At 36.3% G+C, this 24,130-nt stretch overlaps 1 protein-coding gene across 1 annotated transcript in view; it reads right to left on the bottom strand.

Annotated features, from left to right (window-relative positions):
• Positions 1-343: 343 nt before the first annotated feature.
• The window catches only part of PIGK (phosphatidylinositol glycan anchor biosynthesis class K), a 127,717-nt gene continuing 103,930 nt past the window's right edge, over positions 344-24,130 (bottom strand). The window contains exon 11 of the mRNA XM_045477900.1: positions 344-3,869. Within this exon, the coding sequence (XP_045333856.1) occupies positions 3,753-3,869 (117 nt within the window). The 3' untranslated portion in view covers positions 344-3,752. The remainder of the gene's footprint in view (positions 3,870-24,130) is intronic.

Raw genomic sequence — 24,130 nt, forward strand, 5'->3', positions numbered from 1 at the left:
GCTTGAGTGGAGGGTAAGAACTAAGTGAAAGTTAAGAGCTAGGTAGCCTCCTGTCCAGCACAGAAAGGGTGAAATTCTCCTGTGTTTGGCATTGTATGATGTGTTTCACATTTATGACCTTATTTAATGACTCTTGGGAAAGTGTCCTACATTGCTCCCGCCAGCTGTCCCTGAAACTAGCACCGTCAGTGTATCAGATGAACATGAGTCACATCACGTGAGCCCCACCCGCTCGACCCTATGACTGGGTATTCCACGGGCAAGTCTGGAATTCCTCTGGGGTCTCTGTGGCTGCAGGCAGCCCAGATGAAACAGTAAGCACTTCTGTATGACAGTCACCAACTTTCGATGTTTCAAGTAAGTGAATTTTTAATTTTTAACCGGTGTCTTGGTCACACCTTCATCTACATCAATCCCATATTCAAGGTCTACACAGTTAAAATAAACCAAATACTTTATAGCACAGTTCCAAAACCAAAACATTTCTGCATTAAGAAAAAAAAAAAAAAAAAAAAAAAAAAAGACTGGTTGCTACCAAGGTGTACTGGCCACCAATTGAAAGACTTTCATATTTACACAGCAAGTGCGTGTGCAGACAGGGCAGGCAGCAAAGAAGGGCGACACCGGAGAGCACTTTCCTTGTGGCAAAGGCCGGCAGGAAAAAGATGAAGTAATGAGGCTGATTTCATAAAGCCAAAATGGATGCTGATCTCATTATTTTATAGCCATACCTTGTGGTATGTTTATAAAATATTTCTTTCACAAGTTAAAAGAGAATCTGCTACAGATGGATTTAATTTTGGTAAAATCAATGGAAAAAGTTCTATGTTAATGCAACATTTGTTGTAAAGATTCCAGAAACACACGAGTCAAAATTTCAAATTATGATTCCCACAGTAACTGTAACTCTGCTATGCAACATACATAATGGAAGAAATGTTATCAACATATACCATAGGAGAAAGTACTCAGTAAGCAGAAACAAGCTGAGTTATGCTTGTTGTGGGAATCATCATTTCCAACTAGCTGAGGATATATAAAAATTGAAACCATAAATGCATGCATTATTTTATGTATTTAATTCCAATTTTTCTTGATCCAATTTAATCAGCTTTGCATCCAAACTACATTTCCCTTTCATAAACTGCAAATGAATGTCTTTCATAATTTTAAAATCCACATCATTTGGTTTCTTTTTCTCACGCAGGCTGCCTTTGCAGAATGGCATCATCATATCCTGTCCCTCCCCTAAAAGGTCAGGCCATGTGTGCTGGGACCCATTTATCTACATTTCCTTTTCTCCCTGAAGACACCAGGGACAGGGGAAAAAAAAAATACCAAAGAGAACAAGAATCACATTAAGTAGCTTAGACAGGTAAATAAGTTCAACAGAAAGAGGGACGGTGGCATCATTAACTTCCCTGCTGGCATCTTCTGAGCACAAATAAAGAAAACAGTACCGCCACATATTTACAGTTTCAGAAGTGTTTAGTCATAACATTATCTCATCTGATTCTCACAACAACACTGTGAGAAAGACAAAAAGAAAACTCCTTTCGGTTGTTCAGCTCTTTGTGACTCCAGCAGAATATATTTAAGGATGTGCTTTTATGGTATAATTTAAAGTCTGGACTATTTAATTGCACTTACGATATTACCCACTTACCACATGCAGAGGATTTACTTATTATTGAAAGCAGAATATACTTTATGTAAAAAGATTATGGTTACGAGCTAAACATTTAACAGTTTAAGCTTTCTGCTTTAACTGTATTCTGAACATTCGATAATGAAACAGAAAGAAATAACTGCCCTTAGAAACTCTGCCTGGGCAAAATTAATCCTGTATATTATATCCAGTATTACATTTTCCAGTTTGGTTTTAACTAAGAAGGGCACCTTCTACTGCCTCTAAAGAGGAAGGCTGTTACTTCCCAGCGGTCTGTACCATTGGGGTAGGTTTCATTATATTCAAACTCAATTACTTTGACTCAAGATCAGTCATATTTCCTTTTGACGCGAAGCAGCTTGGTCCCACCAAATGTTCAAGACCTTGCATAAGTGTTTGCAGGGTGCCATGGTCAACCTTTTCTCTCTCTCTGCTACTGTGATCTGGCTAGTCTAGTGTAAGTTTGTTTTTCCCCCTCCCTATGGACAGAAGGATACCTCTCCATTTATTCAGATACAAATTCTCCCTCTTCATTTACCTAGTACACCAATAAAAAGATCAATTAAAATGAAGGTTCAGAGCAAAGCAAATGCCTCATTACTAAGCAAAAAACCTTAATATAATTTGTTCTAACCTGAGAGGTAACAGTGTATCCTTTGCCTGTGAAAAGTATGACCATTTTGCATGTAACTAAAGTGTAATATTTTAAGTGTTAAAAGGAAAGCAAATCCTAATGAATATTAATTTTAGGAGGTTTCATTGTGGGGAAAGAGTTCTTTTTAATGTTACCTATAATTATAAACAAGATCTTTGCAATTAATAAAGATAAAGATCTGGGTAAAACAGATGAAATACAAGAAGGTATCCTGTGGGACACGAATACTTAACTTTCATGGTTTTTACCCCCCATATGCAAAAAAATAGTATCTGCGGCTGATGGCAAAACACAATCTCAAAACTATTTCCAGTTATGAGACAGACAGGAAGATGACTTGTAAGCTAAAAAATCAGTGATGAAGATATGAGCTCTTGCATCTTCACAGAGATCAGGAAAGGGGTCTTCTCTGCCTTTTATGATGCATCAGTCAGACATGAAGGCAGGGAAGTGTGAATTTTTCATACCGTCCATCCACTCTATGGGATCATCTCAGAAAAAGTATAGAAAGAGCCAGTGGGCAAGGTTTCCCTTAAACAGAATTGAAACAATGTCTCTTTCAATATGGAAACTGGAGGGGAGGTAGTCAATTGTAGAGTATCACAGAATGGTTAGAAATGAGAAATGATGGGGTTTGTTTCTTTTGAGCAGTCAGTAATAAGAAATTCTCAAAGGTCTTACATTTTCCAGATAAACTGACAGCAAATAAGGTCCCCCAAACTATCAGTACCATAAATGAAGGAACTAATGTTTTTATATTGACTTATAATTAAAGCTTCAGAATTCCATGAATGCTGAGAGTAAAATATTAACGTGGTAAAGAATGAACCAAAGGAAGATTTTGGGAACAAAGTAAGTGGTCCAAGAACAGAAGAACATTAAAAATCTTACTGTACGTTCGTAGAATGGATACTGTGCAACCATTCACAATGTGTTCTGAAGAACTTTTAAGGGTTGATAACAAATTGTAAAATGAAAAGTAAAGTTACAGAATGATATATTCTATATGATCTCTAATTGGGAAAAAAATATGTATACAGAAAAAAAAAGACTAGGAGAACAACACAAAAATACTGACAGAAGCTTACATCTGCTAGTGAGAATGTTATGTCTTCACATTTTTTTTTTCTTTTCCAAGTGGAAAGGGAGTAAGATTAGGGGACATTTTTATTTGCAAAAGCAGCTGTTAAGTATACTCTGATCTCTCTGTCCCATCTTTTTAATAACATGCACAACAAAAAAAGTATATTTAGAAGTTGCATTAACAATTATTTTTCTCTAAGTTATCAAATCAGTAGTTCATTCAACTTTAGTTTCCCTATACTTTTTACCCAATTCACACAAGAACAACGTACTTTTTAAAAATATAATGGCATAAAATCATATCGACGGTGGTAGTCTTCATGCAGTCTTCTTCATACATCGCATCTAGAAAATGAACTTCATATGCTTGATTCCATAAGTTTTGAAGAAAACCATTATAATGAGTGCCCACAATCCCAGAATAAAACCCCCAGGAGGATGCCAATCTTTCAGCTTTGGTTTCTGCAAAACAAAGATGACAGGGTAAATTTAACAACGATGTATAAAGCAAATACTGGTGGAAAACAGAAATTTCATAGGTTGTGTTTTAAGAGGGAGTAATTTAGCCAAATTAAATGTTATTAGGATAGCAACAGTGATAAAGAATTCTAACTGGGTAAATATTTCAAAGTGGTTCTTACAAAGATCAGTTTCAAATGACATTTTGTGCCTTCAAAGAGACTTCACTGACCACCCTACCCAGCCATCTCTCTTCACCCAAGCTATTTGGTGGCCTAACAGTCCTTCTCATTTCAAATTTATATATCCATTAGTTTGTTGGTTTTATCTGTTTCTCCTATTAGATGATAGCTCTATGAGGGTCATGTTGCTCATATTCCTAGCACCTACCTGCCATAATGCCTGGCATGTAGAAAACGTACATATATTATACTGATTAAATCAGTGGAAAAACAAATGCCACTCAATTCCATTTGTTCTGATAGTCAACAAATACTTATCTGGGGTCTAATACCTTTAGTTAGATTATGCCCTTGAGACAAAATGCTCTTTACCTCATTCTGCCTGTTTGAAACTAACTGAAATGCCAACTCCTCCAGATTTTCCCACCTGATATATTCTTTTCTTTGAATCTATAGTTCTTTCTACACTTACTTCTATTTAGTAATATAATTATCTTTATCGCTTATCTCCTTGCAAACTTCCAGGGGGCAAAATCTGGCTTAGTCCATTTTATATCTCCTTGTCAATTCCCCCACCTCTCAACACCCAACCAAGTGTCTTGTATATTTCTTTGTCCAGCAAGAAAGGGGAGACCAGTCTTCCCCATTTAGTTGTCATTTCAACAGCTACATTATGTCCCTGAAATTGGAAGTCTGTGACTATGATCTTTTTATGAGTTTTACTTCCTGAACTACTAGCCAATATTGTAATGATAGTCATGATATGAGAATCATATGACATGAGGGTCATATTTTAGAGTAGAATAGAGTGAAGAGAAATTGTAGTCTGAAATTTTAATTTGTTCTAGTCACCATGTAAACTAGCCAAGGAAGGCTCATAAATCTCTTAGAGGTATCTGCATCTCACAGTTTGGTTTCCCATACATAACCAAGACTCCTAATGCTCTTCACTCAATCCTAAACTCATCATGTTACAAAAGGAAAGGAGGGAGGCAGGGAAGGAAAGAAGGAAGGAAGGAAGGAAGGAAGGAAGGAAGGCAGGCAAACTCAAAAATAAAACAAGTCAAATCAAGCAGAATTAACCAGTAAAGGCCATGCCAGTAATATGCTGCCACATTCCATAGTAACTTATGTTTATTATCTATGCCCTAAAATACCTGATAGTTGCCTAATGTATACATTATAAACCCATTAAAAGAATTCAAAAGAATATTTTGATACAATGAAATTTTATTTTTCGTTTAATTTTACAAATGGAGAAGTTACCTATGGAAATGCCTGGTTTTCAATTAGGTGATCTTTCTGAAACTTCTTCCTTCTCTTCTGAAGTTCTCCTCCCTTAGCTTCAGGGACACTCTCACCAGGTTTTTATTCTACTTCTCTAACCATTCCTTTTCAGTCTTCTTTGCTCCTTAAATTCTAGTGTTCTCTAGAGGTCTGCGTTTAGCCATTTATTCTCTCCCTTTATATAATCTCCCTGGGTGACACCTGTACCGTGGTTTTGACCTCTGCCAGCAGGCTTATGATTCACAAATTGTTATCACTAACATAGAACTCTATGCTAAACCCTATGTTCACGTACAATTATCTTTAGTTGGATATTCTCAAGGATCACAAACTTTACCACAGCCAAGAGCAAATTCATTCCCGAGTCCTTCACCCAGCTCTGTTCTTCCTTCCGTTTTCCACCTCTCAATCCACATGAAGGGCATCACCATGTTGCCCAAGTGATAAAGCTAAAAGTCCTTCCTAGCTCCCCTATCTCGCAGACCTTCCCATTTCCATGAGTTACTAATTCTTATAGGTTTTATCCCCATCATATTTGTCCTTTATAAGTCTTCTATTACCACTGCCACTACCTTAGTTCTAGCTCCTATCATTTCTTGTCAGGATCACTGAAATGGTGTCCTAACAGTTTCTCTTCCTCCAAGATGTCCACCTCTTTTCCATCTATCTATTGCTGCTAGACACATCTTCCTAAAATACAAATATATATTTGTACATATACAAATACAAATATAAGCCTCACATGCATGCGTGTAAGTATTGTTTGTTTTAGGTACACATTACTTTTGTAATTTAAAAAATTAAATAATTTAAAAATGAGGGCTCGGTGTGGTGTGGTTCAAAGAGCATGGGATTTAGAATTAACTGCTTTGGATTCAAAGTTTACTTTTAACACTTAAAGCCTACGTTGCCTTTCAAGCCACTTCTCCACTCTGAATTGCTGAATCTACAAAATGGACGTGGTAACACGGACCTCCTAGGAATGAATGAATGCACAATTACTGCAATGATGTGTTTTCTGAACATTTACTCCATAACTACTCGTTCCTACCTAGAAAAGTGATATGAAACTCAAAGTACTTTTAAGGTAACTTTCTTTTGTGTTTGTTATGAGGAACGCTGTTTGAACCAATCTAATCTTTGTTATTTTAGTTTGTACAAATTTCAATTCAAAATTAACTTGTTAAACTAATAGGAGAAATTCACCGTAATATTTTCATCTGGATGATAATGCTAGAGTTTTAATCAATGCCTAATATAAACACAACTGACAATATTGTTTACAGTGGTTATATGCCACATTCACTCTAGGTCTACTCCTACCCCCAACCCACACTCCTTCCAGAAAACTTCCCAAACACAAAAATATTATAATCCAACCTTTCCTCATGTTACTTTCTACTCAAAACTCTGCAATGGTTCTGATCATATGTGAGATGATGATGAAGACAGAAGTTCTTTCCCTCTAGTATCTTACAAGATGGTTAAGTCCATTGGTTCTCAAACCATTTCAGATGGCAGAGCTTTTGGAAGTCATGGTGTTCTTTGTGAAACACTATGAAAAGTCTTAACTTAATTCCAGTAGAAAATCTAGATTAGTATAAAGCATAGCTATATTAAAGACAGGTAATACAAATATCACAAGCATGTGACAATGAAAAACAAATGACTGAACTAAACATGATTGACTATGCTTGGTTTTTGTCATGTTTATTTTCTATTAGTCAAATAATTGGTAATCCACACCTCAAGAGTTGAAAACACTAAACCAAAAATTATTTTTCTGTAAATTGGGACAAGATTATCATTATTAGTTATTAGTGGAAGTACATCTTTATTAACCAGTTTGCACATGTTCCCTGGAAATTCCGTTGAAGAGCACTGACCTAGTTGGGGAGATAAGATTCACATTTTTCCTGATAACTAGGAGTCTCTGATTTATACGGTATTTATATTTTTAAATTTTTTTAAAGTTTACTTATTTTTGAGATTTGAGAAAGAGAGAGCACGAGCAGGGGAGGGGCAGAGAGAGAGGGAGGCAGAGAATCCCAAGCAGGCTCTGCACTGTCAGCATGAAGCCTGATGAGGGGCTCAAACTCATGAACCATGAGATCATGACCTAAACTGAAACCAAGAGTCAGATGCTTAACTGAGTCACCAGGCGCCCTATATGGTATTTACACACACACACACACACACACACACACACACACACACACACACACAGTTTTGTTTGTTTTAAGTAGGCTCCATACCCAATGTGGAGCTTGAACTCACAACCCGGGGATCAAGAGTCAGATACTCTACTGACTAAGCCATCCAGGTGCCCCCAGGTTAATACTTTTAAAAATTTAAATAAATATTGCCAAAATCTGGCATTAAACTCTTAACTATAGAAGAACAGGCTATAATACAGATGATTGTTCCATAAACCAATTTAATGAATTTCAGTGCTAAAAGAGTTCAGAGGTATGAACTTTCAAGAGTTCAAAAGTACTGTAACTTTCAGGTGGTATTTAAACCAACTCATGCTTAATAAAAAAAAAAAAAAAGTGAATACTATGTAAGCTCTATGATTAGAAATTATTAAAATAATAATCAAGTAGTTAATAGCAATTCTTAGTTTTGCAGCTCTAGAAACTTTAGTTACTTTCCAATGAGATAGATTCCCTGAGGTCACAGTTGTACCATTAAATCTTAAACTTAATCAGAAACAAGCGCCAGAGAGTAGACAACTACAGCTTCTTTGGAAGTCACCATCATTTCCCCCAAGATTGATCCAGGCAGCTATTTTGATCTGTTATTCCAAAGACTGGCTCAGAGAATTCTGGAGGCATTGCTTCCTGGTCCTTAATTTTCATTTTGGGATGATAGATGTGTCCCATATTTAGACCACTGATGCCCAGGACAGGACCAGAGAGAATCGCAAAGTGCTAGAGCTTTGAAGATAATAGTGGAGGACTAAGAAATATATGTAATCACTCCAAAATTACAATGGAAATTCTGTATTCACATTATAACACTGTACAGGCTAACCAAAGCAGCAAATCTCAGCCTTTCAAAATGGCTATTTGCAGTTGCTATACCTTTTACTATATACTCATTACATATTTTGATTAATAAAAAATGGCAAATGAATTATTAATTCAATACAACTTGGACTCTTAGCTTAACATGGCATCTGTGTAGAATCCTCCAGTGCAGCTTTTCCATATTCTCAGGAAAATACATGTTAAGACACAGAAAAAGACAAAGCACATCCTACTAAAATTCATTTAACCTCTAATGAGAAACCTCAGATAATTCCACTATTTGAAAGTCTTAGAAACCAGGTCTACAAACAAATTAATAGTGGCCCAGTTTTTTGATTACTACCCACAATGCAAAGGATTGCTCTGCTTGGTGAAACACAGTAATTTCGTCAACTGAAAAGAGGCTTTAGCTCTCTCCCTTTTTCTACCTGCTATTGAAGAGAAATCATGTTTATACAGTAGAAGGATGGCTTTATGAGGCAGCCAGAGTAACGAAACTCATTCCCAACCCTCCCCCACCCCAAGGCAAACCTCTTTATCCATTTAAATACAATTGCCAGTAAAGAGGGTGTCAGAAGGTAGAGGGACACTGACAAAAGTTCACTGCATCTAAGAAGTTTCAATATCTACATGAAAAGCTCTGCAGAGAAGGGAAAATACAGGAAAAATCCTTGTAGTAGTACATATTAATACAGTTTTTCCATAGAATTCATTCTTTTATTTATTTTAATTTTTTTAACGTTTATTTATTTTTGAGACAGAGAGAGACAGAGCATGAATGGGGGAGGGTCAGAGAGAGAGGGAGACACAGAATCTGAAACAGGCTCCAGGCTCTGAGTGGTCAGCACAGAGCCCGATGCGGGGCTCGAACTCACGGACCGCGAGATCATGACCTGAGCCAAAGTCGGACACTCAACCGACTGAGCCACCCAGGCGCCCCTAGCATTCATCCTTTTAAAGTGCCCCCAAACCAGGTATATGTAGCATGTTAGCAGATGATCCTGGTTTAGTTTAGCAAAACTACATTGATGATTGCCTGCTAGTCACAGAAACGTATAACAACTTAAGTCTTCAGATGCAGATCTGAGAAGGCATTCAAACCTAAGTAGATAGTGAGAGGCATCCACACACTCTGTTGGCACACATCAACAGCATTCTAAGAAAAAGGAAAAAAACACAGTGAAGTCTATGAGTAAAAATACTCCCACACATGAGAAAGAAACATCCTGAAGGTGCAGAGAACATATCTCTAAGTAAGATTTAATAGGAATGAAAAGATAGTTTTAGAAAAATTTTATTTGGCATGGACTTGAAGATGCACAAGATACTGAAAATAGAAGAATGGTATAAAGAGAAATATTATACAAGATACAAGGATAACAGGCTGAGATCAAAAGGGAGCCATATTAAGGACGGGCTGGGTGGTTCAGTGGGTTAAACATCTGACTTCAGCTCAGGTCATGATCTCATGGCTCATGAGTTTGACCCCTGCATCAGGCTCTGCACTGACAGCTCAGAGCCTGGAGCCTGCTTCAGATTCTGTGTTTCCCTCTGTCTCTCTGTCCCTTCTTCACTTGTGTTCTCTCTCTCTCTCTCAAATAAATAAATAAATAGGAGCAAAATTAAAATCTACATTGATAAGGAAATTAGTGCCCAAAGCATATTTTTAAGTCATTCACCCAACTGTGGCAGACTGATGGCAAAAATGGCCCAATTCTCCATACTTCCCTTGAACCTATGCCGTTTGCAATATGTGGCGTTATATCAACTCTCACCATGAAGTAGAATCTATACCCTTTCTCCATGAATCAGCTGGCTTTGTGACATCTTTTGGTCAATAAAACACAAGTAACAGTGTCCTAATTTCAAGGTTAGCCTCAAGAGGCTTTGCTTGCTTCTGCTCTCAAAACTCTGCTACCATGAGAAAAAATGAAGGCAAGTCTTCTGGAGGAAAAGAAGCAAGGCTTCTACCATGTGGAGAAAAACTCAGGTCCCCCAGATAACAACCAGCCAATTCCTAGAAGCAGAACCACCTAACCAACCCAGGACTGACCACAGATTCATAAGGGAACACAGTCGAGAACTGCCCAGCTAAATTTGGCCTAATCTGTCAACCTACAGAACTACGAGCTAAGTAAATGGTTGATATTTTAAGCTACTAAATTTTAGAATGGTTTATTATGCCTCAAAAGCTATGGAATACATCCACTGAGGTGATAATTAATGTGGAAGGAAACACCCTGATCCCTTATTATCATAAGAAAATAAAGTTCCCATCTACATACTTGTGGCTTCAGGTTTCTGCAACAATGGTATAAATAAGAACAGCATAAAGGGCAGCTAATCAACCCCTTGTCCACCATGAACTTTACTTAGGTGGGGGAGGTCTGTCAAGATGATCTCCTCTGACCCTCCTGGAATGAGACATCTAGCCCCCATAACTCATCTAACTTTCAAAAAGGGCTTCAATCAGCATCTGTCACACCTGAAAAATTATCTAGAGCCAGACTCTGATGAAGCTATCCAGGAAAAATATCGGTCTTCTAGAGGTAAATTTCATGAATGTTCTTTGCACACTCTCCCACATTTAAGGGAGCTGTAGTGATGCTGTTCCAGGTCTCTCTTAAGATCTTCATGGAAAGAAACTGACTCCATTTGCCACCATGCCAGGAACTGCTCTCCAGGAAATGAAGTAGGGGAACCCAGACTAATTCACCCAACTTCCTCCTCTTAACTGCAACCTAGATCTGAAGTCTAGTTCCTTTCCTTTTGAAGTTAGTAATGAGTGTTACCCAGATGTTGCCCCACTGCGGGGGAAATGAACATCTCCCAGGATTCTGATGCACCTTACTCATGTTAAATTTGCAATACAATTAATCTAATCTAGGATAATTAAAGATGTTTTATTTTTAACTATAGTATTTTCTAATATAAAGTTGACTGTGTTTTCCCTTAACTATTACTTTAGTTTTCTGTGACAAGAATATCCACTATTTACATTATTAGTTAATATTGCTCTGGAATTTCCAGCCAATCTAGACATAATTTCTAGTAAGGAAAAGTAAATTTTCATTTGCAAATATTATGATTAGATAGCAACTAACTCTATAAACTCAACTCATAATTACAAAGAATAAAGAGCTCAGATTTGAGATAAATATAAAAAAGAATACCCTTTCAATATGCTAGCAAAAATGAGTCAAAAAACAGAGCAGAAAAAAATTTCATTCACAACAATAAAAAAGCATAAAATAACAGAAATAGTCATAGCATGAGATGTAAGGTAAACAATCCAAATTACCCTATAAAGATAAGTAAACAGTCCTGAATATCAAAAAGGGTATAATAAAGCTAATTTATAATGTTGTTCTCATGCAAAATAGAAAGATCAATAAAACAGGATAGAAAGCAGGCAATCAGCCCAGTAGCCAAGAGGTTAGTACATGTTAAAAGAACTATCATAAATCAGTGGGCAAGAAGATATTCTTACTGGTGCTCTGGATTAACATTTGGAAAAAAAATCAGTTTTATTTCTAGCTCAACAATAGAAACCAAAATACACTTTACACGGTTGAGAATTAGATGTAAAAATATTAGATGTAGAAAACCATTTTTGTTACTTTCCTTTGTAAAGTGGCACCTAAGGGACACATCCTAATGGTAGCTGTTAACAGTACCAGTGCAGAGCAGTGACAGACGAACTCACTGTGGAGAGCTGAACACAGGAGTCCAAGGGCCTGCCGGCAGACTCAGAGAAAGAGCTTCTTGGAAAAGCTGGGCCTTGAACAACGTGTCACATTTGGGTTGGTGGAGGGAAAATCATGGTGATGAGAAAGGCCAGGCATTGGGGAAGGGGAGAAGGAAGGTGATGTCTACTCTACAAAGGGTGGAGATTTACATCTATTTGTTTCCTGCTGACCCCCCAGGACCCTAGCAATTGGAACCGCTGTTGAAAGAATGGACATCCTTTGGGTATAGCCAACATCAAGAGCCAGAAAGATTCATTCTGTGAATGCCCAGTTGTGAGCTGGGATTTCAGACAAGAAGCTTCTAAGAACTTGAGCCAGTGCTCACCCACAGGTGAATGGGGCAAAAAGAGATAAAATGTAGGAAAATCTGCACAGTAAAGGGATTTTCAAATCTAAAGGCAATAAATGAAAAGAAAAAAGAAAAGTTGAAAATATCTTCAAAAGAACTTTTTGAAAGATCTGTATTTTGCAAAGTGTAAAAATCAAAAGGGGAACAAATGAGAAAATATGACAGAAAGGGGGATAAATTCAGAATATGAAGATCTCCCCCAAATCAATAAGACACAAAGATTTATCAATAAATGGAATAGGGAAACGAAAATTTTCACAAAATAATTACAAATGGCTAACTAACATAGAAAAAATTCAATCTTCTTGATCTTAAAAACAAATTAAAAATATTAACTATTTCTTCCTCTTCTAAAAATTAAACTAGTAAATGTCTGCAAGGATGGTCAACTTTTGGAAAAATAATTAACATGTCTAGAGGTCTTTAAAATGTTTGTATCTTTTCATTCGTAGGAACTGTTCTACTGTCAGCTAGGATCTATATTAAGAAACTCAGAAATGATGGGGTGCCTGGGTGGCTCAGTTGGTTGGACATCTGACTTCAGCTCAGGTCATGATCTCAGAGTTCGTGGGTTCACCCCCCCTCCCCCCCCCTCCCCCCCCTCCTCCACCCCCAGTGTTTGGGCTCTGGGCTGACAGCTCAGGGCCTGGAGCTGTTTCAGATTCAGTGTCTCCCTCTTCTCTGCCCTTCCCCCACTTGCACTCTGTCTCTCAAAAATAAATAAATGTTAAAAAAAAGTTTTTTTTAAAGAATCCATTTAGAAGAATCTTAATATATTCATCTTTTCCAAATTAGGAGATGTGCTGCAGGAATACTGTTTAGTACTTGATATCCTACTTTAAGAAAAAGTAACAGGAAAGGCATGACAGCAACATAATATAATAAAGTGCTTTCTCAGTATGTATTTAATAGTACTCCTGGAGTATAACAAGATTGCTATTTTTAAAACAACTATAGGCAATATTTTAGACATTCTGCACTGATTTTCCTTGCAATCAAATGACAGATTGGTATAATTATTGCATTTTGTAGTACAGCTGCACTGAGGTAAGTTCATATTAAAGTATAGCTTATAATTTCATTTGTGTCCATATTAGAACTTCTCATAAAATGACTGATTTTATGTAGTTAAAGTACTCTACTGACTACTATTAAATACACTCCCATTTTTTTTAACCTTTCATAATAACAGCTATAATACAAAGGTGAAAAGCACACATAAAACACTGCAATGTGTCATGAGCAAACACTTAAGAGCTTAAAGGCTACCTATTATTGAAATGCCTAATATTTCAAATTAAAAAGATAGGTAGCTAAGCAACACTGCACTGCCAACTGTGCACAATATTTGGTCTCCCCTTTCATGTTGCTAGGAGAACATTACCGTAGAACTGCAAAATAGTTAACAGAGCAAAGATCTAAGCGCTAAAATTATGTAAAAAGAGGAAACCGAGGATTTTCAAAATTGTATATATTTACTAGGACGCAAATGGAAAATTTCCAAGGTTTTGATGACACTCTTTTCTTAAAATTTTCTTAAAATACAATGAGCCCATCAGCTCAGTTAAACTATAGTTCAAAGAAAAAAAAAACACAATATACTGAGGCTACAGTTATAATTTACTTTAGAAAATAGCTGTTTGTTTTCAACTGTTTAATCAGTGGTAGTTTATTAGTATTTCCAGTCTATCTATATCCTGTCTAGAAAATATAATTTGTACTCTTCAAATTATATTAATAGTATAAATCAAACTGTGGTGAGCAGAATTCTAAGACAGCCCCAGATTCCCTCTCCCTGGTATACACTCCCTGTATAATCCCTTCTCCTTGAGTGTGGACAGAGCTGTAAATCTGATGGGATATCTCTTCTGTGATTAGGTTACATTATATAGCAAAGATGAAGGGATTCTGAAGATATGACTAGGGTCCGTAATCAGTTGACTTTCAGTTAATAAAAAAGGAGATTATCTTAGGGGGGAGGGGTTGACCTAATTAGGTGACCCCTTTAAAAGAGAGTCTGTACAGGGGCGCCTGGGTGGCTCAGTCAGTTGAGCGGCCGACTTCGGCTCAGGTCATGATCTCACAGTCTGTGTGGGTTTGAGCCCCACGTCAGGGTCTGTGCTGACAGGTCGGAGCCGGGAGACTGTTTCAGATTCTGTGTCTCCCTCTCTCTCTGCTCCTCCCCCGCTTGCACTCTGTCTCTCTCTGTCTCTCAAAAATGAATAAACATTAAAAAAAATTTTTTTTAAAGAGAGTCTATACATCAAGAGACAGAAGTCAAAGAGATAGATAATATTAGAAGCAGCCGAGATGCTCTCCTGTTGCTCTTGAATAGTCAAACAGCCAGTTGTAGAGTGGGCCACAGGCAGGGAAAGCAAGCAGCCTCTCTGGGAGGTGAGGGCCTCAGTCAGCCCTACAACGATGGGAAACTGAATTCTGCCAATTACCAGTAAACTTGGAAGAGGACCCTGAGCCTCAGATGACACTGCCATCCTGGCTGACACCTTAATCAATAATATACTGCATGGAATTAAACACCATGGAAGAACTAGCAGAGAACTATTAAGATAGCAACAGAAGTTATTCAAAATGAAGCATAGAAAGAAAAAGGCAGGAAAAATAAAAAGAGCATAAGTGAGCTGTGGCACCGTATCAAGCAGGATCCCATTTGTGCAACTGGAGTCCCAAGTGGGAAGGGAGAAAAATATCTAAGACAAATAGTGACTGAAATATTTCCAAACTTCGTAAAAACTATAAGCCACCAAATCCACAAAACTCAAAACTAAGCATAAGAAACATGGGAAAACCACACAAGGAACATCATAATCATATCAAAATCATTGCTGCTTTTATACTACACCAAAGTTGAGCAGTTGCAACAAAGGCCAGACGACCTATAAGCCTAAAATATTAAAAAAATTTTTTTTTAATGTTTATTTATTTTTGACAGAGAGAGAGAGTGACAGAGAGCATGAGCAGGGGAGGGGCAGAGATAGAGGTATACACAGAATCCGAAGCAGGCTCTAGGCTCTGAGATGTCAGCACAGAGCCTGACGCAGGGCTCGAACTCACAGACCATGAGATCATTACCTGCGCCGAAGTTGGATGCTTAACCCACTGAGCCACCCAGGCCCCCCCAACAAACCTAAAATATTTACTACCTAACCCTTTAAGAAAAATGTACAGAGGAAGAAAGAATGATTGAGATGTGTTGTGACACCATGGAGGCCAGAAGATAATGGAAAGACATTTTAAGTGCTAAAAGAAATTGACTGTTAACCTAGAATTCTAGGGAAATGTACCAAGTGAAAAAATCTTTCAATGATGGTGAAATAAAGCATTTTTTCGTAAAACAAAAGTTTTGTGAATTCAACAAACCTATACTACAGGGTAGTATATACCAAATACTTATATTACAAAAGGTATACCTATCACAGATTTATACTAGGAGAAATGTTAAGAGAAGTTCTTCAGGCAGAAGGAAAGTTACATCATATAGAAACGCACACTTACACAAGGAATCCAGGGAGGGACAGACTGATAAATAAGTAGATAAATATAAAAATATTTTTCCTTGTTTTCATGTTTCTTTAAAAGATGATTGACTATTTTAAGCAGTAGTAAGGATAATAATGTATTACAGGGATCATAACACATGTAGAATTAAAACATACAAAAAGAATAACACAAAGGATGGAAGGGAGGGATTAAGAATATATCATTATAAAGTACTGATGCTAAACACGAATTAAATAATATTTAAAGAGATTGTAATATATTAAAGATGTACATATTATAAATCAAGCAACAACAGCAACAAAGTAGATTCACTAAAGTGGAGATAAAGTGGGATCATATAAATACTCAATACAAAAAAAGGCAGGAAAAGCAGGAAAAGGAAATAAAAACAGATGGAACAAATAGAAAACAAATAGCAATATGGTAGATTTAAATCCAACCAGAATTCAATTCAATTCAACTACTGATGATTACATTAAGTGAAAGGATCTTAACACACCAATTAAGAGGAAAAGATTGTCAGGATGAATAAAAACATAAAACAATAATATTCTGCTATAAGAAACATACTTTGAGACACATATTGAAAGCAAACAAATGGAAAAACATACCATGGAAAGAGAAAGCTGGGCAGGATATATTAATGTTAGAACAAAGCAGACTTTAGAGCAAGGGATATGACTGGGATAAAAAAGAACATCTCATACTGATAAACAGATTGATTCATCAAAAAGACACATGAATTCTAAATGTATATGAACTTCAACAGAACTTCAAATACACAAAGCAAAAAACTGACAGAAAAGGAAAAATTATAATTGTACATTTTAGCACAATCTCAGAATTAATAAGTTTAAAAACTCAGTAAGACTATAGAAAACTTGAACATTATCAACCAATCTGATGCAGTTGATATTATTTAGAATAACAATAGAATATATATTCTTTACAAGTACACATAAAACATTCACCATGACAGGTCAAATTTTGATCTATAACACAAGTCTCAATAAATTTTAAAGGACTGAAATCATACAAAGTATTCTACACAGTGGAATTAAATTAGAAATCTATAACAGAAAAGGTATTTGTAAAATCCTCAAACACTTAGAAATTAAATACATGTCTAAGTAAACCAAGAAGAAATCACAAAGGAAGTTAGAAATTATATTGAACTGAATGAAAACGAAAATACATTTCAAAATATGTGGGAGGTACATGAAGCATGCTTACCGAGATATGTACAACTTTAAATGTTTATATTAAAAAAGAAGAAATTTCTAAAATCAGTAATCTAAAATGCTACCTGAAGACACTAGAAAAAGGGCAAATAAAACCAAAAGTAACCAGACAAAAGAAAAAAGTAGAATTCAATAAAAGTGAAACAAAAAAATAGAGAAAAGTATCTATAACCAAAAGTGCTTCTTTGAAAGTTCAATAAAATTGGTAAAACTTCTGGAAAAACTGATTAAAATAAAAAAGGACAGAAGAATCAAAGAGGGGACATGATTACAGATGATGCAGACATTCAAAAGATAGTAAGAGCATATAAAAATAACTTTATGGCAATAAATTTGACAGGCCTTGAGAGATACAAACGACCATCTAATCTAGTTTTAAGCCAGAAAGTAAAACAGATATGTGTTTCTGTAAAGTTTACACATATTTTCATATTACTAATGGATCTGGAAAGGAGGGGAGCCTCAGTCTAGAAAGAGGAAAGGGCTTTCCAGAGTGTAAAACAAAAGGGATCTGTCCACTAAGGATGCCTATGGAATAACCCAAGAGGGTCAAGTGGAAACTGCAGGTAATAATGCTTAAAACTTTTTAAATGTTCTCTACATGCCATGCGTGTATTATTTTATTTATGTATTTAATGTTTATTAATTTTTCAGAGTGGGGGAGGGGCAGAGAGAGGGACAGGGGATCAGAAGTGGACTCTGCACTGACAGCAGTGAGCCTGATGCAGGGCTCAAATTCACGCACAGCGAGATCATGGCCTGAGTTGAAGTGCGACGCTCAACTGACTCAGCCAGTCAGGCGCCCCAGCCATGCATATTTTTTAAAGAATTTTAAAAGCATTGCCTTTTAAAGGCAATAATGATAGATAATATTATCACCCTGCTCTATAGATGAGGAAAAGGTTTCCTTTTTCTGTAAAGGGCCAGAAAGTAAATATTTTAGGCTTTTCAAGCCATATAATCTGTTGCAAGTACTCAACTCTGCCTCATTAACTCTACCTCCTAGTACAAAATTAGCTGTAGACAATATGTAAACAAATGGATTTACCTGTGTTCCAATAAAACTTTATTTACAAAAACAGGTGGCAGGCTGGATTTTATCTGCAGGCCATGGTTTGCCAACCCATGCTCTAGAGAATGGTTGTCAATGGGTTCAGAACATGCCACCCGAAAATAAGCTACTTTAGCATATTGATTATTTTGAACTGAAGGTTCTTGAGAAACACCAGAGGCAGGAAGGGCTCTCTGATCTTCGCCTTTCTACCTAAAAGCCGATCAAAAAATTTCTCATGAGAAAGGTACTCTTATTGTTCCAGGAAGACAACATTCTTATCACTGGAAACTAGGAGTCAACACCAAAATGACTCTATAAAAACCAACCTACTAAAATAGCCCTTATCTTCCATTAGTTTCCTCATGTATTTCCTAGTCATTTTCCCACAATTTACTGCCCCTATTCCAAGCCCCTTTGTCTCATCACTTCTTCATAAAAGTAGTGTTTCTTTTTTTTTTTTTCTTTTTTTTTTTTAAATTTTTTTTTTTCAATGTTTATTTATTTTTTGGGACAGAGAGAGACAGAGCATGAACGGGGGAGGGGCAGAGAGAGAGGGAGACACAGAATCGGAAACAGGCTCCAGGCTCTGAGCCATCAGCCCAGAGCCTGACGCGGGGCTCGAACTCACGGACCGCGAGATCGTGACCTGGCTGAAGTCGGACGCTTAACCGACTGCGCCACCCAGGCGCCCTGTAATATTTAATTTTTTTTTTTTTTAATTTTTTTTTTCAATGTTTATTTATTTTTGGGACACAGAGAGACAGAGCATGAACGGGGGAGGGGCAGAGAGAGAGGGAGACACAGAATCGGAAACAGGCTCCAGGCTCTGAGCCATCAGCCCAGAGCCTGACGCGGGGCTCGAACTCACGGACCGCGAGATCGTGACCTGGCTGAAGTCGGACGCCCAACCGACTGCGCCACCCAGGTGCCCCAAAAGTAGTGTTTCTTTATTAAAATATATAAGCTCATAGTCCTGCCTCTTTGGGTATTCACTTTCCTTATGAAGTCCCTCATGTGCACATAAAAATACTAAATAAAATCTGTATGTTTTTCTCTTGTTTAACTGTCTTATGTCTCATGTCAAGCCCAGCCACACAACTTAAGAGAGTGGAAGAAAGATTTTCTAACTAACTGTATAGTGATTTTCTTTTAGTGTTGTGTTAATCTGTCCTTAACTTGACAATCTTTTTGTGGGATGTCATCTAAGAGATGAAAGCATTGGTGGGTTTTTAAGAGTCACATCTTTTGACACTGAGGTAATATGATTCTGTGAAAACAGTGAGAAATCAGTACACTCTTACATTATTTTATGATTTCAAACCATCAGGAAAATTTTCTCTGATGTGAAAAATGTCAATGACTTATTACATTATGACCTATTACAACTTACTTCACCTGAAAATCCAAAAAGTACACTTAAATTATCTTTTATGCTGTACAAAAAAAAAAGCAAAAACCCCACTAATATACCAATAATCAATAATGCTTGCTTCTAGTTGTATAACTGTTTCTAAATGGGTAAATAGTTAAGAAAAAAATAAGATAACAGGCTTTTGTTACTTTCTTAAGAAAAAATTAAAGTCCAACTCCTTGTTTTTAGGCAGTATTTTTATAACTTTTTAAATGTGAGTCTCCCAAGAGAATCATCAAAATGCTTTTAAGTGTTAAGGTCTGAGCATCGACATCTTCTCTTTTGAAATATATAGTTTAAAGAACAAATTAGGAAGCCTCCTCTGTGCTTAAGTGCAGTCATTCTTCAGAGAAAAAAAAATTAATTTCAGTTAATTTTTTGCAAAACCTGTGCTTATTCCTATAAAAAGACTTTAAACTTTCTTTTAAAATAAATTATCTAAAGTTTGAGAAAGGATATTTAAAAAAAGTAGTCACTTTTAGTCATGATAGTCATTATAAAATTGTTTAATGTGTTTGTATAACAAAAACAAGTCTTAAAATTGTTTTTCCCATACTCTGCTTGTAATGATCTTTCCCATGGATAAAGTTCCTCTATATGGTTTAATCAATGACAATACTCTCAAACAGCCCTTTTCTACTTCTACACTGGTTGAAAACAGCAGGCTAAGGTTTATAGTCTATTATAATCATTAATTTATTTTATTGTTGGCAGAAATAGCCAACTGAGATGTGCCAAGGAAAGAATTAATATAAGAAGTCTGAAAACTCTTAAAAATAAATTGTTAAAGTATCAGTTAAATCTACTCTATCACAGACTTAAACAATTTTAGGTATAGTAAACAGAGCTATTTACCAGAATAAAAATTTTAATTAGTATCTAACATAACTGTTTATAATTATTATATATCTCTCTAGCAATGTTATAGGTTTAATAACACTACCTAAAAGTAAACATGTTTATTCCACAAGATCAAGATGTCTATTGGCATTTTTTTTTTACAAAATTTTTTTTAATGTTTATTTTTAAGAGAGAGAGAGACAGAGCATGATCAGGGAAGGGGCAGAGAGAGAGAGAGAGGGAAATACAGAATCTGAAGCAGGCTCCAGGCTGAGCTGTCAGCACAGAGCCTGACGTGGGGCTTGAATTCACAAAACCGTGAGATCATGACCTGAGCTGAAGTTAGACACATAATCGATTGAGCCACCCAGGTGCTCCTATTGGCATATTTTAAATTAGAAATCTCTTGATCAAAATTAGGTAACATGGATATTACTGTTTTCACAAAGTATTAATAACCTTGGAGATAGAACTGTTAAATAAAAAAGATAACAGTCAAAATCAAACAATTAAATACCGATCAGGTACTGATACATACACCTGAATGCAAATCAAAGTAAAAATCTTTGAAAGGAATGTATGCTAATCTGAAGGTTATCAAAAGCTATAATTGAAATATACTACACTAATTACCCACCAAACATGACTGGTACAGTGAAATGGAAGTTAATCCTGAATGTTAAAAATCTGTAACTAAAGATATGGATCCCTTTAATATAAAACATGACTTTTCTGGCATTCATATATCAGTTTTAAAGTGAATGATAATCTAAACTCCTATCGGGAAGCACATTAAGGTGATTTCAGGTCAATTTAGATGACAGATTAAATAACTCTTACTTAACATTATTTCGATCTGTTGCTAGTCGGCGTCTAACTGCTGCCAAGGGTGTATCATGAAGCTGAAACGTACTGGATCTCAGCATGTCTATATTCAAACAGCCAGTTTCTAAATCTTTAAGGAAGAGATCCTCTTGGGTTTCATTTTCTTTTTGTTCTATGTTACTTCTAGTACTGCTTTTGGTGGATCCCTGGGTTTAACTGCTATCAAGTTCATTAGGATAGGCATTTAACAATGACAGCAACTAGTACAAGCAACAATGTATTTCCCGGACTCTTTTAAAAACTAAAATGTTATGGGGCGCCTGGGTGGCGCAGTCGGTTAAGCGTCCGACTTCAGCCAGGTCACGATCTCGCGGTCCGTGAGTTCGAGCCCCGCGTCAGGCTCTGGGCTGATGGCTCAGAGCCTGGAGCCTGCTTCCGATTCTGTGTCTCCCTCTCTCTCTGACCCTCCCCCGTTCATGCTCTGTCTCTCTCTGTCTCAAAAATAAATAAAAACGTTAAAAAAAAAAAAAAAAACTAAAATGTTAACTTACCTTATATTGCACTGTAAATTAAAACCTTCCTATTAGAAGCACAGGATGCATCGGCCATGAGTGATCTGGTCCTACTTTCTTCCTTGTATAATGTACTTTTTCTTCCTTATATAGATCCTTTATCTTAAAAGTTGGTACAAATATATGGCTGAGGAACTAGCCAAGGAGTACATTACTTTTCCATTTCCTGGGGCAGGAAATGGGTACATCACTTCTACTATTGTTTGCCTCAACGCCCAGAAAGTCAGTATTTATTCATTCACCAACAATTCTCTATCAAAGCACACTTATGCCCCTAATATTACGATCTGCACTTAATCCTTAAAACAAATAGAAAATCTAAGAGTACCTCAGAAGCCATGTGATACATTTTGATACAATGGAATATGGAAAATGAAAACATTCTTTATATTCGGCACATTTACAAAATTACAATAAAATTTAAAAGACAAAAACTCAATTGAGAACTGCCATTACGATTATATCATGGTATCTCAATTCAATGAAAATTCACTGTAAACATATTTTAACAAGTCTTCACTACGTATGCAAAACATTTTAAAAGAAAAATTTAAATTTTATAATTTCTATGAAGAAACACCAAAGAGTATTCTAAAAGCCTTTTGTCTTAGTAACTAAGATGATAAAGTTGTACTAGAAGGAAATAAAGTTAATTATTATCAAGTTCTTAATATTGAAAGCAATACAAAGGGTCAAATGTCTAACATTCATTAGGGACATTTGCTTTCTAAATACTCTGACCTGTGAAAGAAATGTGTATTTGTTTTTAATTACTGATCGTTTATTTTAGTCGTGCGTAGAAAATTCTCAAGTACTCAAGGTCCACTCATAAAAACTCGAGATTATCAGGGCTCTTTGACACTCATTTTTCTTCCAACTTTGAACAAACCACTCTGTTAGACCACCCTCAGTGGTGGGGAACAGATAAAGCATTATTAGTACAGGCAAACAGTGAATGAATTATATTCCAAATGTCCTTTTTATCATCAGTTTTATGGAAATCAGAAAAGATGTTTTTGAAAAGCTTCTTATAAATGGTTGTTAGATGATCAGGATAGGTCACAAAAGGCTATTAAATTCTTAATATTGGTGAACTATCAGAATTAATCCTTCAGACCAGGTGGACCCTCAGATCAGGTGACCACATAAGACAGAATTTCCTCTTGATTCGAGTGAGTCAACTATAGGTAAATTTTAAGTGAGTAAAACTAACCTTTGGCACCTTCTCCTGTCACTTCTTGTACTCACATCCTTTCAGATTTTTACCCTGTTTCAAGCTCTCATTGAGGAGCCAGGGACAACTGGGGTGGAGAAGGAAATCCGGAACAGAATTGTGAAGGCCAATTTCTAAAATAAGTAGATATTCATGTGCTGAATATTGAACTATTGATATTTAGTTCTTCCAAAATATGGTTTCAACTAACCAAAACAAGCATTACATCTATTGACATCTCATTCATCTCATTCCCTGGGGACAAAGTTCCTTTGTAAGAACTTTACAATGTTCATAGGAGGTACTATAGCGTAGGGGTTAAGAAGAAGGATTTTGAAGTCAAACAGACCTACATCCAAATTCTGGTTCTGTCACTTACACGATGGAAGATCTTAGGCAAGTTACTGTTCTGAGCCTCAGTTTGTCTGTGCATAAAATGGGAGTGATAACTTTTTCAATGGTACTATTTTCTGATGATAATTACAATTAACTGTAAAATATGTTTTGCACCTACTTGCAGGTGCACAACAAATATGAAAAGAAGCAGAAGAATTTAGCTGATCAAAAAGGATTTAAATAATATAACAGAAAGTGAATTTAGAATAATAGTCATAAAATTAATCGCCGGGCTTGAAAACAGTATAGAGGACAGCAGAGAATCTCTTGCTACAGAGATCAAGGGACTAAGGAACAGTCACGAGGAGCTGAAAAACGCTTTAAATGAAATGCAAAACAAAATGGAAACCACCACGGCTCGGATTGAAGAGGCAGAGGAGAGAATAGGTGAACTAGAAGATAAAGTTATGGAAAAAGAGGAAGCTGAGAAAAAGAGAGATAAAAAAATCCAGGAGTATGAGGGGAAAATTAGAGAACTAAGTGATACACTAAAAAGAAATAATATACGCATAATTGGTATCCCAGAGGAGGAAGAGAGAGGGAAAGGTGCTGAAGGGGTACTTGAAGAAATAATAGCTGAGAACTTCCCTGAAC

The sequence above is a fragment of the Leopardus geoffroyi genome, chromosome C1 (genome assembly GCF_018350155.1).
Source record: "Leopardus geoffroyi isolate Oge1 chromosome C1, O.geoffroyi_Oge1_pat1.0, whole genome shotgun sequence".
NCBI classification, from domain to species: Eukaryota; Metazoa; Chordata; class Mammalia; order Carnivora; family Felidae; genus Leopardus; species Leopardus geoffroyi.